This window comes from Coloeus monedula (assembly GCF_965178545.1).
Source record: "Coloeus monedula genome assembly, chromosome: 9".
In the NCBI taxonomy this organism is placed as follows: Eukaryota; Metazoa; Chordata; class Aves; order Passeriformes; family Corvidae; genus Coloeus; species Coloeus monedula.
The window spans coordinates 13,340,946-13,358,340 of NC_138789.1; the positions used below are offsets into that span (position 1 = coordinate 13,340,946).

The 17,395-nt window shown below is 38.0% G+C and overlaps 1 protein-coding gene across 1 annotated transcript in view; it reads right to left on the reverse strand.

The window, feature by feature from the left end:
• Nucleotides 1–243: 243 nt before the first annotated feature.
• Nucleotides 244–17,395, reverse strand: part of PLPPR4 (phospholipid phosphatase related 4) — a gene marked incomplete at both ends in the record, with an annotated part of 28,392 nt that continues 11,240 nt past the window's right edge. The window contains 6 exons of the mRNA XM_082287220.1: nt 244–1,581; nt 3,571–3,744; nt 5,004–5,061; nt 8,391–8,586; nt 10,311–10,440; nt 14,734–14,919. Of these exons, the coding sequence (XP_082143346.1) occupies nt 244–1,581; nt 3,571–3,744; nt 5,004–5,061; nt 8,391–8,586; nt 10,311–10,440; nt 14,734–14,919 (2,082 nt within the window). The remainder of the gene's footprint in view (nt 1,582–3,570; nt 3,745–5,003; nt 5,062–8,390; nt 8,587–10,310; nt 10,441–14,733; nt 14,920–17,395) is intronic.

The window sequence follows — 17,395 nt, forward strand, 5'->3', positions numbered from 1 at the left end:
GATAAATGTTTTGAATCTGAAGAAAGAAGTTGCATGAAAATGTTTCACATTAGTTCTGGCATTGTGCTTTTCCCCCCACCACATGCTTTTCACAGGCTCATGCACATTGCACATCAGCAATGCTGGGCTGCTGGTCAATAATTTGGCACATAAAGGTAAATATCAGCTCAAAACAAAGGGAGCAGAACCTGTGTCAAGATGTGTTTCCTTTGTGGTGGTATGGACCAGCTGCTATGTCTCCTCTCATTCCTTGTATGCTCGTGTGGGGGATGTGCCTTTATAGAAGATGTTTCTGGTGTTCTCTGGACTGCTCCCTCTCTCAGGGATTAAAATGATGTTACCTTTTCTTCGAAGTGTTGAGTCCCGGCTAGAAGAAATGGACAGAGTCTCTGAGCCAATCTCACTTCCCTCCACTGGTGTGACTCTTATCGTAGTGATTCCATGATGGTGATGCTCAGTGTTATCTATGTTGCTTCTTTTCCTGTCACCTGACCCATAACTGTCTTTTAAGGAGTCACAGCTCTCAGAGTCTCTGTTAAGATCATTTAGCTCATATGTCTGACGAAGAGTGACTTTTTCAGGACCTTTCCATTTCCATGATCCACTTCCTTCACCTTCTGATGGCATCTGAATTACAGGTCTGTTATTTTCTGGATGGGCCTCAACTCTAACAATGCTACTTGGCTCATGGTCTGTCAAGGTTTTATATCTGATGGCTCCTGTACAGGTCACTGTGCTTCCCTCTGAACTCTTTGGACTGCCCTGAAGCACTCCTTGCTGCTTAGACATGGCTATTACTTGCATGATTCTTGGCTGGCTATTGCTCCTGCATGCAACACTCTTCTCAGCAGCTTTCAGCCATTTAGCTCTAGCTGAACTACTTTTGGGTGATGTGTTCACGTTCTCCTGAGTCTCTTCAGGAATGTGTACTAGCTGGGATGAGCCAGGACGAGACTGAATAGAGACCCTCGGCCCGCCAGTAAGACCTGAGTTGTTACAACCTGGTACACTGCCAGGTTGGATTTTCAGGTACTGGCTAGTTGGGCCATGATGATCACCATTTACACCCACTCTGGAGGGTTCTGAGCTTGACCTCATTTCGATAGCCCTTGGTGGTGACTGGCCAGATTCAGTCTCTATTACTTGCAAGGACAACTTTCGACTTTCATTCTTGTTCTTCCACTGGGACAGCAGCTGTTTGGAACGGGCAGAATCCATTGATGCGTGTATTGTTGCATTTCGTCTTGCTGGATCTTCCAAGGATGGTGTGTTGACTCTTGGCAAGGTGTTGCTGAAAGTAACCATGTTTTCCTTTCCCATTGGGCTTCGTGGTGTTATTATTTCTACATCAGCATTTGCTCTCTTGAGATTGGTCAGAGACCCTGAATCTCTGTGGTTTCTATTCAGGATACCTTCTGTACGGTGAGAGACAATGCCATCGCTGCTGCCACCATTTTTTCCTGGGAGGATTCTGTTGGCATCTTGACTAAGGTCTGTCAAAGACCTTAGAGGTTCTCTGTGAAAATTTGGGTGAAACACATTCTCGTCACTTGGTAAGAAGTTCCCCACAGCATACAGGCCCTGATATTTGGACAGAAGCATCAACAATTGGTTAAGAAAGTTAAAAAAGGACCCATTTTAAGCTACTTTAATTATATTATTTTGCTTTTAAATAGAATTCAGTGACCTAATTACTCCAGGTAAACTGACAGGTATGCTTACTTTCCTTTTCTCACTAGTATAGCCTTAGTCCAAATTCTGTCCTCAATCTGGTACCTCTAAGTATGTATGAAGTAATCTCACTAGGATAACTAGGGCATAGTATTCATGGCAATAAATAGCTGAGGTAAGGATTTAGCCTCCATAGGCTTTCTTCTTTTTATCAAGCAACAGATACAGCTACAGAAATAATGTTTTGTTAGAAAAATAGGCAAATAGATGTTTTCAGTCTCTTAGGCAGAGCTATTTTACAACTATACTACCGTCTGTTCTGATTTACTGAATCTTGTTACTGCTTGAGTTGTACTCTGCTGTTAGTAGATTCTGCCCTTTCTACTGCAAAATAATCATATCATACAATATCTACATCATAGAACAACTTATCAACTTTAAATCAATTGCTTTCCAAGCTGTGCAGAACTGTAATAAGATTTAGTTATACAACATTTTCCTAATCAGTAGACTCGCTATAAAATGCTGTCATTTTAAAAGGACTCCACTGAGAGTATTACATGAAAGGGTCAAATATCTGACTCAATCACTTGAGTTACTTGTTCTTTATACTCCTTTCAAAATTATTTGTAGTTTCACATTATTTCCCTTCCCCCTCCTCCTATTGGTATGTAGTTTTCAGGGCAGATTTGCTGAGTACTGGGTATCCAGGACAATATACTCTCTGCTGTATGATGTCACGCAGCAGTATGTGAAGACCTACCAAAGCATACCTGTTTGTGCATTTCAAACATAGGGACAACAGCTCCATTTAGGTAAATCTACAACAGCAGAATCATTTGAAATAATATTCTCAACAGAGTGCCTTTCTGTTCACAGTGCCATCACAGAAGTTGACTTTAGCAGCTCATGGGATTTCTGTTATTACCCTAACTGCTGTTTCTTCTGCCACTGTGAAGCCCATTTTTCCCTGGTCACCTTTGCAGACCATCTGCAGGTACCTCAGGTTATGTTATCACAGAAAAAAGGGGGTCAGGAAATGAACTTAATTTAGTATTACACTAAAATTCATCATTGACTTCTTGGGGGTAAAACATCCCACTAGCTGTTAAGACTCTTCTGTCCACCTGCCCACACTCAGGCAGTGGTGTCAGCAGAAGCTCTGATTGCTCCCAGGCACCTGTGTTGTTCTCTGAGCAGCCAGGGTAGCGGAATTCCTGCTGGAGGCATACTGAGAGCAGCAAGCAAAATCAAGTGCTTGATGAGCTTCCTACTGACAAACATGCCTGACTTACATGCTTCCTTACAGGACCCTTCCAAGGTGCTCCATCTCTTTCAACCCAGTACAAAGGAAAAGCATAGGGATAACCTGATCTGACCATCCTCTTTCCCTGCATGGTTTGCCTAAGAACTCCAACACATCACAAGTGTATAATGTTGCCTTTAATTTCTTGCAGATTCAGCAATTCACTCAGCTGAGTTGCTCATAATTCAATCATTTTTTGAGATCGTAAAGCTAACACTGTCAGTATTGACTCAGGTCAGCAACAAATACCAGTTATTCAAGTATTTTTCTTGTGTTATGCTTTTAAGTGTGGATTAGAAAACATAAGGATTTTTAAGTATTTAATAAAGCACATAAAGTTAGAGCTGTTTCTGTATACAGTGCCAGATGATTATATTCCACTTTGTGCACTGTTATGGCACTTTATATTGAAATACTTGTTTGCTTTTTCCTTTTTGCTTTTAAAGTGATTATCCCCAACTCATTTTCAATACATATTGACTACACTTGTCATTATGGCATGTGACCATAATGAAAAGTTTTCATGAAAATTACCAATACTCTTATTTTAGCCTTATTAGTTTTATTTGCTAAAACTTAACTATTATATTTACCAAATAGAGAGCAATTCCGCCTCCTATGAGAAAGCCACAGTAAACATCAACTGGATGATTCTTATACTGGGTGATACGAGTCAGACCGCATATAATTCCACAGATGATAAAGGCAAAGACCAAGAGTGGTTTAAGAAGTTTTGAGGAGTCTGTTAACGTAGAATTGAAGTACATCTTGAAAAAGAAAGAAATGAAGAAGCAGTTGAAGAAACTTAATTGTACCTGAGAGGATTTAATTTCTCACATACGTTTCTTTGACTAGATCACTAGTACACAGTAATATTACAAGTAATCAATTTAATTTTACTTTACAGCCCTGTTAAAATTTGCTCCCTCACTGTAGAAAGATCTAAAATCACAAGGAATGGATTTCCAAAAACAGAGGCAGTATTGCTTGTTGACATCAATTAGGATAAGGATTTTATGCCTCAATACTGTTCCCAATCAGTATCTAAATGTTCTACAAATGTGACTAAGGAGCCACTGCTTGTGAAATACAGAAGCCAGATGTCATGCCAGATGAACACAATAACCTGTTCCAATGAAAGCTACCACCAGATGCTTTAGAGAGCCATTTCTCAACGGAGGGCCATAATGCCAGGGAGGTCACAAAAATTAAGTGGAGGTGGTTCATCAGTATTATTCCAAATTCTGGCCTTTCTCCAGGCACAACAAATACTGGCAAGCTCCCAGTACATGCACAATACTATTATCTAATGTCATTAACTGGTCGTTACTGTTGTTTTCCTCTGATTTTCACAGCATGAGTGGTGGAATTACTTTTCAAACTTCTAGTAAGTTGTCACTTGTACAAACATTGTAGGCCATACTGAAGAAATGCTACAGCTCAGAAGTGCAAAATCAGCTGTGATTGCTGCGGCATGTCCCACAATTTTCTGCTAGCGACTGATGGGTTTTATTCACTTGCTTTGCAGTAACACCTTGAAGGCCTCTGGGAGTGATTGTGCCACTTCATCCATGCTGCAGATCTATGGAGGTGAAATCAAACTACATCACATGAATGTAGGCCCTTAACGCTTCAAGTTTAAAAGCAGCGAATCAAGTGAAGACAGCAATAAAGAAAAGGCAGCATGCATAAAGGTTAATTTGACTGGTAAGTTAAAATATCACTCTGTAAGACAGATAAACACTGCATTTTATATGAGGGTAATATGAGGCATCAAATATACTTTAACATAACACTTTTTGTTGCTTCTTAACAAAGGATATGAAGCAGTTGTATCTTTTCCTTATTCTTTAACAGCTACAATAAAACCAGCTTCATTAGTAGTTTTATTTTGCTTTCAGACTGGTAGGATAAAAACATCCATCCATCCAAGATATCCAGGCAACACATAATTTTACAATATACAGCAAATTACTTCCTAAATTTTATCTTGTATAGATGAAACTGAACAGAGTTGGTTACTCACCGAAATGTACACTGCTGCAAAGGCTGCCAGGGTGGCATGTTGAGAAGGGAATGACTTTCTGCCAAGGAAGGACACTCAAATTATACTTCTCAGTTCAAATGCTCAGTGCTAGTGCTCATTGAAAAAAACACTGGGTGGCACAGTCATTTCTATCTTACACTTCCTAAACAATATGTGATCTATCAGTAACATTTGTCATCAGGTGACATTTTTCTCAGAGAGGCAAACTACATCTTTATTTGCTATGTCTGTGGGGTTTTTTTTTTTTAAAAATTTCAGTACTTTTACCTCATGACAGAAGCTAATGAAGCACAACAACATGGGGAGGGTATTTTAAGAATTACTGAGCCCCTTCTTGATGCCCAGAGCAAGAGAATAAATGAAAGTATGTCCAAACTCTCTGAGACAGTATGCGATATCAAGTCTGCTCTTGAAATTGCTGAGGGCCTTCTGCTCTCATTGAAAACATGGAGACTTGAATGATGTGGACTGGGTCTTGAGTTACAAACTTCAGATATGAAAATTAAAAGTGACAGCTTAGCTTGTACTTCTCTGGCAAGAAGAGGAGGTTTTGTGCATGCAGAAGCTACACAGAACCATCACATGAGGGTCTCTAACATTTTAATATTATTATTCTTTTAGACCCATTTCAATTCTCTAAAAACAACTAAAGAAAAGTGATGTGAATGTGAAAGAGGTTTTTTCATAGTAGAGAGAAAAAAAGCTGGGTTTCGATTCAGTAACACCTGTTCTACAGTGGACATCTAGATCACAGAAGTCCTAAAAAAATTCTATGACCTCTGAGCCCTAGAAATGAGTCAGAAACAGTGAGGATTTGTCTCTTTACAATGAAATATATATGTAATGTACCATGCTGGATGTTTTGTTGAAGGAAGAGTATGTCTATCTTGCAGTCACAACAGCAACTTTCACCTGAGAAAGCTCAGCTTGGGATAAATGCTTAAACAATCATTCGGCTTCACAGATGGGTCTTGCCACCCTAACTGGGCTCCACGTACAGCCATTTTCCTAGCAACACCTGAGCGAGCTAGTTTAAAACAGCAGAGACAGAAACACAGTCCTTTAACTTCAGACAGACATTTGTTCTGCAAAGCAGTGGAGTCTGCTTTCTAAATTTCTTTCCTCTGCATATTGCCTTGTCTGTTCTACATAACTAATTGACAGTTAAAAATGTACATGTAGTTTAGTGTGAATGCCACACTGCTGACCTGAATTTGAGCCTATGGCTCAAGCAGGCCATAGGCTCATGACTCTGGCCAAGATTAAATCTGCATGGTTCCTTTTGCATTTCTAAAGACAGACCTAAATTCTTCTTCGACTTCCTTTATCTTTAACCTCCCTGAACAAATCTTTCACAAATAGTATCCCTGTGGAACAAGTTCAGGGCTGAGGACAGGGAAATAAAGACATGAAAAAAAAAAAGTAAATGTTTATAATAGCTAATCAGCTCCTTTACCCTGTGCAGGTTTTAATGAAGCATAAATCTACTTAGAGTCTCTGTGGAGCTAATGTGTATATTTGATTCTATGAACTTTTCTACCACTTGGAACTTAACCTTAATTTGATGGCATTTTTATAGTATATAAGGTGTGTCACAATGGTACAGTCAATTTTCTCTTTATTCTCTTTTCTATTCACATGCTTTCAGGGCAAACACAGACTAAATGCACTCTCTGTACTCTCTAATGGTGTCACTGCTTTTGTTCCTCTATTTTTTCTTTTAATCTAAAATGAAAATAACTGCAGCTAAAAATATGTCGCCTTTTTGTATGGCTCTGTATTGAAAAGGTGAACAAAGGTCTCAAAGAAAACACGTCCTGAACTCCGATGACAGTGTCTGACTCTAAATGCTCATGCATGAGGATGTGTAGAGGGGGAACAACGAGAGAGTCCTACTGAGAGAGAGAGTCATACTGAGTCAGAACATCAGAGATGACAAAGGATAGAGACCTCACTGGAGAGCTGAACAGAAGTGACTGAAAAGGCTCTTTGAAGATAACAGAGGAAAAGATGGACAATAGGAACCACTGGATATTTGGGGATGTTGCAGAAAAATGATTTCATGTAATCCGTTGGATAATTATGTGCTCCTCTCTATACTTTCCATACAGGAGTCTAGAGGCAAATTTCTGGAGCCAAAGTTTCTGGGAAGTACAAATGAAAAATGAAGGCGATTAGCAAACTCAGAACAAGTCCCTTCCAAACTGAAATTACTGAAGTCAAATTAACCTCCTGTACTGTAGAAGTTATACCATAATTTCTATGTAGGTGACTGAAAGAAGTAGCAAGTACTACTGAAGAACCAGTAGCAAGTGCTGCTTGCTGTGGTAAAATTGAGACTGGCATAGGGAAATAACAACATAATAAAGGAAAAATGCAGTAAAATTGAATTAAGGAGAAATTGAGGGTGGTGCCAGAATATTACAGCTTGCCAAATATATCCTCTATGATGGAAATAACTTTGAGATATCAATATATGGTCATTTTCCTAGGGAAACAGAAACACCCAAAACCTGATTGCTTAGTCTTAATATGTTACAAGTAATGTCACTGATTTTTTGGAAGTGATGGTATTTAAACTTAGGAGTGACTGGTCATTTTGGAATGGCTACAGGCAGTCAATTCAAAGCAGCAGACATCATATTTGAGATAATGAAATGAATGAGATGTGACTGTGGAAATTTTTCTGCCTGCTCCTGTGTAATCATGTCCCAATTTTCCTGGGACACCATGCAGTTGCAAGACACTGCTTGCAAGCATCAGGCTTTGCTGGCAATATCCCAGTAACAGCAAATGGTTGTGGGAAAAGAGATGAAGAACCAGTTAGAAATACCATGCAAGAAAAGACATGTTTGGGAACACACAGCTTTGCACTGTTGTGGTATTTTCTCTAAAAAATAGGTATTTTCAATGCTGTTAACATAAAAAACTTAATTAAAGAAACAGAAAAGAAACCTGTCCAACAAATCCCAAACACCTGAACAGTAATGTACAGAGGTCTCAGACCAAGTGCTTGGGAGACTTCTTCCCTGTCTGTTATGGGGAACTTACCCACACACCACTTTGAAAAAGCAGTAGCAGCTATACAGTGACAATTGTATAGGAAATTGCCTCCTTTGAGGCGGGAGAACAGCTGCTAACAACTGTGCTTTGGAACCTGACAAAGTCTTCCAAAGCCCACTGTTAGACTAATATCTTTATGGAGAAAATGGAATGTCACTAAAAAGACATTTATGCATTCACCTTTCTTATAAAAGACCAACAAACTCATTCAGACTTTAACTAGGAAAAAATCTCGAAACTGGGACAGAAGATAAAATATAAAGTGAATACTTAAAAATGTACACAATGAAGAATAGAACCAACCTTCCAGCATTGATAATATTGAGATCAGTTCCTGAGCAAATATCTTCCACAACATATGAATTCTCTGAGCAAGATACATTTAAGGATGTATAGTTAGGCTTGCAAACAGTCAGGAAATACGGTGCCTGATATCCTGTTGATAGCTGTATAATATCAGTAACGAGAGCAGTTGCACAAAGACCAAACACGTGAACACCTAGGAAAGAAATCAACAGAGCTTGTTAACTTTAGTATATGCATTAATTAGGTTGGTATATGCATTAATTAGGTTGATTGATTGTGCAAACTACATTCAACAGAACTCTGGTGGCTTTTGTTATTGGACCTGAGAGAATTTAAATGCAGAATATGAGGTATTTTTTTGTGAAAGCTTATTGCAAAGTTGAATTTTTAAATATAAAAAAATAAGATAGTTTATGCTTGCTTTCTTCCTGTTGATACTTAAAGTTTTGTTTTAATGGTTTGATGTCCTCCCACATCTTTTCCTAAAAGGCAGCTACATTGGAGCTTCTTCAGTTTGGAAAGAAGTTTTCTGAATTGACTAAAGAGTAGCCAACTATTTCAGGAGAGCATGTGTATTTATCCAGTCCTTGGACTTTCCCACTGGAAGACAGGCTTTTAGTAGTATGGACATTAGGTCATTGCTCTGAAGACCTGTTCTCTTTTTGCCACCACAGAATCACCAGCTGGTGATAACTTTGGCTACCTTCACACCTCTGATGTTTCTTGAGTATTATGTCCTTGTCACTAACCCAAATATTTAATTCTATTTCATGAGGGATCAATGCTTCAGACTGATTAATAATGCCAAATTCACAAGGCATTGAACTAATGCATTGCTTTACTGAACATTTTCAACTGCTCTTCTCCTAAAGATTTACCTCTCAGAATAATTCCCTGCTTTTATTCATAGAGATAAATTTATTTTTCATCCTAAAATTGAAAGAATGTTAAAGACATTAAAATATGAAAAAAACTTCAAATTCAGAGTGTGAATTTGGGATGAAATTCATGTGTCTTTGAACTTGTTTTTTTGGTGATGGAACACCAAACAGAAGAAGTAGACATGGGGTATGTCTACGGTCCTCCTTGCTCTTGTTGTAATCTACAAACCCTCTGCTTTCTTCCTCACTACTGCTCTTAAGATGCTTTATTGGTCACAGATTGCCTAACCTCGCTGGTCACTACCTCTCTTGTTTGCCAGACTACCAAAACCCAGGGAATAGTTGTCCTACCAGCTTTTCAGCCTGCTGTCCTGCTGGTTGTCTTTGCCTAGGCTGCCTTATCTAATGAAAGGTTTCTGAAACAGAGGAAGCCTTTCCTTTAGCCATTCATTGGGAGAGGAAATTAACTGTAACAAGGGGATCAAAGTCCAGTTGCCTTTCCAAGTGCAGTTTTTTATAAATGACAATTAAAACAAAGTAAAATGAAAAAATTCAACATTTTCCTCTATCATTTAAGTTGCCAGATTCTAGCCCTTTTTGAGAGGCAGATAAACACATTCCAGAAAAAGAATGTCAAACCTACTGAGAGTTTCTGACAAGTTTTCACTGTCATGCTGAATACTGTGACAGGTGGGTTGAATCCTTATGATGCACTGAAGACAGGCAAGGGAAGCTATACACTGAAATCATTAAAAGGCAGCCAGCTCAAGGTGGGCAGAGAAGGAAAACCGAATTACTCTTTTAGAGATACTGACAATAGAACAGGAGAGGAAAGGGAAAACGGAGAGTGTAAATGCTGCATTACTGAGTATGGGGCTGCTCTGTTGCAGTCTGAGTTTCTTCTCACATTTTCTAGCAGAAAATCTGTGCTATGCTCTGCACTGTTCTGAAAGGCTGTTTCAGGGAAGCAAACCTGCATGGTGAAAACTGAACGTATCTGGAAAGTTCTTTTTTGTGAGTAACAGTTGAAACCCACCAACAAATCTGACAGCTCTTCTAAGAAAAGAATTGAAGTTGCATCCTCCTGCATTAATATTGGCCTCTGTTCCAATTCCATTTCTTCTTTTGGACAGACAGCAGTAGAGAATTCCTTCTCCTATCATTATCTGCAATGACAAAGGAGCCATTAAATTGAATGTAGCACTTATTCAGAAGATCCTGATTGAATTTAAAGGACTGTAATATAACTGTAACACAACCAATGTCATCCACTGACATGCACTCAACTTTAAAAGATTTGTATCAATATGCAAACATAAAGTAATGCAACTTAGCCTGAATGAGGGCAGGCGAGAAGGTGGCCCTGAAATTAAATGCAAATGGCATACATTATACAGTGCTCAGTGGTATCCAGGCCTTGATCTACAGCTGAAACTTGATGCTTCTACAATAAAAAGGCAGTAATTATAAAATATCGCCTCTAAAATAATCCAGAGCCACTGCAATGTCTTAGTGCTCCTGAAGTGGTTTTAGCATTCAGTCTTGGCCACAAGCCTAGCAATCCCAAGCAGCTTCTAATTATGTGACAGCCTGCTCTTCTGTATTTGTTTAATTTGGCTTGGGTTTTAACCAGATCCACAGCAGTGGAAAAAGTTCAGTCTTTATGGTCCCTCGCAACACACCAAGCAAAAGAGATTATGACCAAAGCCCTAGACAAGAGTTTATAAAAGGAAGAATATAAGTAAAAAATGGTGTCACTAGCTGGAAGATCCAGACACATTTATACATTTGCATTCTCAGATTTTATTGTTTTCCTTGTTCAATAGTACAACTATTTGGAATTCTGTACGGGGTTTGTACAGAGTTCAGAGTAAGGATTCGATTGAAATATTGCAATTAATGAGGCAGTTCTCACCAGCAAAAGAAGATTCACTTTGTCTATCCACAGCTACACTGGAAACCAATCCATGCAATGCACAAAGCTTATAATGCAATGAGATGCCAAAGCATCTGAATTATGGTGAATCTGCTGTAACTACCAGTGATATTTGTCTATACTAACACCTCCACCCTAGGAAAAGGGAGGTAAAATGGAAAAGCTTAGTCTAACTCTTTAATAGCTGAAGTTTTAATAAATTGAAATTTCTTGGCCAAGAAGATCGAAGTAGTGAAGGTTCTCTTAAGACATGGAAAAGCCAGTGGTAGGGGTTATTTAAGGAATTCTAATTAGCTGAGAACTGTAGCCACTATTATCGGTCTACAGTTGATCAATTTACTGCTGAAGCTTCCCAGAGAACCAGTAGTATTCCAAACTTAAAACTCAGAAAAACTGTAACAGTTTTTAGCCAAGTTCTAGGAATGTCTGGTACAGGGAAAACACCAGACAGATGGATTAGCTTGTGTGATAGAGTAAAAAACAACAAGGCCTATGTCAAGGAAAATTCAGAGGCTGGCATTTCCACAGAAAAAAACTTCTGGAGTAGAATGGGCAGTAGGACTTGAAAATGCCAGCAGTGAATTTCTCTCCCTGAGAATTGAATTCCCAACTCAATGTGATCTAATGTCTTAGTGATCTCTTTGGGGAAGGCTATTGTTACCTCTAAGCAGGTTTTTAGTCAGTGGCTGGTAAGAGTTTGAACCTTCATGGATGTGATTAAATAACTGGTCTTAATATTTCTGAATGAGTAACTAGAGACAAAATCTATCAGAGGATCAGATTCAGAGTGCTTTAAAGCAAATGGAAGTCATGCAGCAATTCAGGTGTATCTATGTTCCAGACATAAAATATCTATCTTGATAATTTCTTCAGGTCCAGGTGTTCCACATTGAAGTCTCCTGTAGTTTTTCAATACATAGCCAAAATTTCATCTATGCCACAAGCTGTAAGACATATGTCAATAAAACAGGTAGTTATTTTCTGTCACCCTTCAGGGCTACAGAACAGACCTGTTTAAATGCATTTGCTACTCACTAATAATGGGAAAAAATGCCCAAAGAGAAAAACCAAAACACAAAGCCCCAAAGCCAAATAGATCCTTCTGTAATAATGGTTTGGGAAAATAAATCATAAAATGTTTGATTTTTTTTTGTATAAAAAATTACTCTAAAGCAAATAGATTGATATATGTTCTTCAGTCTTGGGAAAATTATTATACCAACAAAAATAATACAGACTAAAATTCCTATTCTAATATTTATATAAGGTTTTAAAGAGGGATTGGCACTGGACTTTGCTTGTCCTCTTCCCCATGCACAATTTTTCTTTTTTATCTTTTTTTTCTTCTCAGAGATACTCTTTGGTAATATTTAAAATGTGGCTTAATCACACCTGTATTTTATTGAGTCTTGATGACCTTGTGCTTGATACTGCCGTAAGTACCTGAAGTGTGGACAGAGGCCAGGATACACAACATTACTGGAGATCCTCAATTCCTCACATAGCTCATGCCTTCTTTTCTATGATTCACAGGTTTTAGAAAGTGTGTAATTAATCGAAATGTTTACAAAAACTAACTTACAAAATGCTAAGCTCTACAATATGACAATGGCATAATTGTAATCTTTTCACACTGAGCTTCACTGGCCTATTTTTCCAAACAAAAAGGGAAGGATTAGACAAAAATGTCCCCTAGTTCCTTACTTCCAAAGTGGTATCGAATAATAAGGAGCCAATGCCTTCAGTGCTTTTACTAAAGGAGGTTGTGTATTTTGCACCATCATGGCCCAGTCTCTAACTAACACAAGCATCACATTCATGCTCACACCAAGAAAAATGAACTACACCTTCCTAAGGCTTGCAGCTTTTAGCCAGTTGTACTTTGAAGATTTGGGATTTACTTTCTTTACCAAACTTTCTTTTTTATGGCATGCAGAAGTATGGGTTTGAGTTGCTCACATGGCATGCTTCTGTTTAATTTTCTGTACTGCTGGTAGAATGATTCAAGCAAGAATAACATTTTCTATTGCAAAATTTCATGCAATGCTGAAATAACTGAGCTATAATCAAAGCCCTTAACAAATACTAGATAAAGAAAGAGTCATCTTTTATCTTGATTTAAGGTGTTTGATACTACCCATGCTTAGCATAAACTCTGTGTAGTAAAAGCCAGGTTTTACTACCTACTGTGGCCCAAGTGAGCCTAGATAAATTCCTTCTATAGCTATTTCAGAAAAATCCAGTTTGTTGTTACCAGAAACACTTACCAGAAACACTTAAGAAACCCATCCAAACCCAATACCAGTGTTTTGTTTTTATCACAGTATGCGGTGTTTGCAACAATCATTTGCACCAGAATCACTGAGTCTTAGCTCCCAGTTCCTAAATATACAATTTTTAGCTTGCTGGATGTGAAAAATCCTTCCAAGAATGGTTTCTAAAGCAACAAAAATCAAATGCAGTAACAACTGTTCAGTTAAAAAAAAAAAAAAAAGATAAATAAAGAAAAAACATTCTGGAAAGCAAAGAGAGAACAGCACTTGATAGTTTTTATACAGGCATCCCATGTTATAGATTTTGTAACTGTAAATTGGATAGTATTATAAAATGAATTAACTGGTTGAAGTTAAGGGAATTAAGAGGAGCTGGAAGCAGAGATGTATTTGCAGCTGGCCTTCAAGAAGTACCTAATTGAGATGCGTAGTCATTGCTGTCAGGGGGGAGAAGAGATCCTTTCAAAAGGCTTATCATGTTTTTTAGGTGCATAGAATCACCCACTCAAGGTGAATTTCTCTCTCCATCTGCCAGACAGGAGTGGTGTGAGAGTAAGACTCCTATCTGAACTGCTAAAATCAGACAAAATGAATTCTCTCCTTTATATATTTATAAGACAATTTCTACTTCTCTTTTCTGTAAAACAGTGACCCAACTGCTCATTCTGACAGGATATTTCTGTTCTGTTGAAATCATCTCCTCCCTTTGGGTGAATGATTAAACCAGCCCACTTTTGCCTGCTCTTAATGACTAACTTGCAATTTAGAGGTGTTTCAGTGCTATTTGGGAAAATGTAATTGAGTTCACTGACAAAATCGATATACCTTCTCTCTGAATAAAGCTAGTTGTAACAAAAGTGGCAAGTTCAGGGCTGTGAAAGGCTTGCATTTAAAAAAATTCTTGCATTTTTGATGTATCTGAGAGTATGGAGATGCCCTGTCTGTAAAAGTTCAAATATTTGTACAGCGTAACAGAATGATTCAAGCTATTCTCATCCAACTGTAGATGCTGTTTCTTAACATTAATGCCCACCATCAAGACAGTGAGAGTAGATGAAGTGCTACAGGGAATGTTTTAAGGAGTGTATCTCCTTTTGTTACAGAAGAATGAAATATGAATTTAAAGTCCTAAGGAAACTAGCTTGGATGACACTCTACAGCCAAACTGAAACCAAAGGAGCTATTTTCTTTATGCCAACTGAAACTCTGTTCAAAATATTTATTAAGTGACAGTAGCACTTCAAACTTACCGTAATTGATGGTCCAGCAAAAACCAGACTAAGCAACATCAAGAAGGGAACAGACTCTTGTGTAGGTTCAATGTATGGCATACTCAGACTCTTGTCATAGCAATTAAATCCAGAGTGAACTGGCTTGAAGACATCAGTAAGTTCAAGAAAATAGAGGCTAACAACAGAAGATGCCAATATGGGCAACTAGAAGAGAAGAAAGCAAAAAATTACTGTTTGGAAATGGAATAGTAATGCTTTTGCAAAGACAACATAGTCTGTTAATAAATCTCTTTGATGTTTGCTGTTTATATCTCACTGCTCCTTGTCATGCCTATTTTACTATCTCTAAATAATTAATTCTCTAGAGATACGATACCGTTCAGTTGATATCAATAACCCTGCTGTCTACCAAGCTAGTCAAAACATCCAGCCCAATCTTCAGCACATATAATTTAGCCTTTTCATCTATGAATCATTAATAGAATAACTTTGATTTAATTTTTTTTAAGGAAAGTACCAGGACTGCAGTCTCCCATGTGGGGCCTTAGCACTCTGCTGTTCATCAATCACCCTTTCTGGTCCTTTAGCAACTCTGTGGTATATCACAGTCTACATCAAAGCCATTTTGCATTAAGTTTCAAAAGTAATAGTTAATGAAAACCAGTACCCAGTCCTTCCCTAGAATCTAAATTGTGATAATGCACATCCATTCTGCAATTCTATCAAAAAAGCAATTAACTTTGGCAAGACTCAATCTGTTTAGAACCTTGATGACTATGGTTCGCAATCCTTTTATCCTCTAGCTATTTAGTTATCTAACACTTTGCAATTACTTCCACTAATTTATTAAGAGCAGAGTTGACCCTTCTGGGAGCCCAAATTCACGTCTGCTCACCACCAGCTCCTGAAAGCACAGGATCAACCAGTAAATCTCTGTGGAAGGAAGTAATTTAAGAGAAGATATAGCAAAAAGGCATTTTAAAGCTATTGGTTTGTAAGTGAACAAAGAGAGCAGCCCTGCCCCCGAGATGGGTGTTGGGGCATTCAGAGGTGACCATCAGGATGTGATTATTCTCTGCATCCTCCTTAATAAATGCTCAGAAACACTTTTTGTTTGCTATTTTCCAGAGTCCTCCACGAACAAGGCAATATTAGAACAACTTCCTGCTCCTCCACTGAGATGCAATGAGTCCTTCCTGGTGTCTGTACTGCAATGAAGGTACCTATGGTTAATAGCATCTGAGATTATGAGAAACAGCGATTGCCCTAAAAGAACTTTGAGAATACTTAAATGATATTATTCTTGCAACGTTCAGTTCACATTTACGAAAACAACTGATTGTTCAAAATCAATGTCATTCATCCCATTCTACAATGCAGTATAAAAGCAGAGGTAAGATGGGATCCACATGTATTTTGGGAAAATGATGAATAAAATCTGCTCTACATGGCACAGGGACAATGGTTTCTTGCATTAACACACAATTTTCTGATTTTTAAGCATCAAGCTTACAAAATTCAGGCTTTTTGTGCATAAAATGTAATTCTGGATGATTAAAGGGGGAGGTTTTAAAGCTAAATTTAATCAAAACATCTTTTAATACGACTTTTTGTTTAAAAAGAACAGCTTATCTTTAATCTTCTGATTTGAAGAGGGCGAGTTGTGTCTTCAAAGTGTTCCAAGCAAAATCTGAAGACGGTGGTGAATGGAAGAATGTTGCTTGTCTGGTTATATCTGTGTTCAAGTTGATTGCATTGTAATGTCACATAGTATGGCAGCTGTGATTGTGTAGAGAGGGAGGAAATGTGGATTGGCATCCTTAAGTGCTGTGAGCATTACAGAAATACATCCAGGCATCTAGGAAGTTTGCTTCAGTAAATAGTGTGCATGTATACATATATATATATATATATATATATATATATATACACATAACCCAGACTTGTATTTGCACTCACATACTATACCACACATACATATTATGTACAGCATATAACATACACAATATGTAATACCTATTATGTGCATACATAATATATAACTATTATATAATCTGACATAAATATGTATGGAATAATTACATACAGTGTCACTAAATTGAGTCCTGCTTCTTGCCCATCACAGGAAGAAGTCCAGTTCTTTATCAGGATGCATTATATAATACATATTTTATATATATATATATATATATATATATATATATATATATATATATATATATAATCCTTACTTCATGCTGGATGCAGCCTGACTGACCACAAACATGGGCTAGACTGCTTCCAGTCATCGCATAGATGTGCAGGATGAAAGAGGACTTCCCTGAAATCTTCTTACTCTGAGAATAATTTAGATTGTTGTGGAACTGGGTACCCTTGTCTCAACACCTGCCTGCACAGAGGCTATGCTCATTGGCCTAAGGGGCCTCTGGAATCTAAGGCTGCCACAGTGCCCCCTGTCCTGGTGTGCAGGGAGCTTGCACTGACTCTGTGCTGCTCTTGCTACGATGCTGAAATTCTGCACAGCATTTGAGTTCTCAACTTCCTTTCTGCACAGCATTTAGCTTTTGAAACATTTGCAACATCTTTTATTATTAACTATTTGAAAGTCATACTTAATGAGTTAGTTAGGGTCCATGTCCCATTGGGCAAAGCATCTCACAACAGGACGCAAACTTATTCC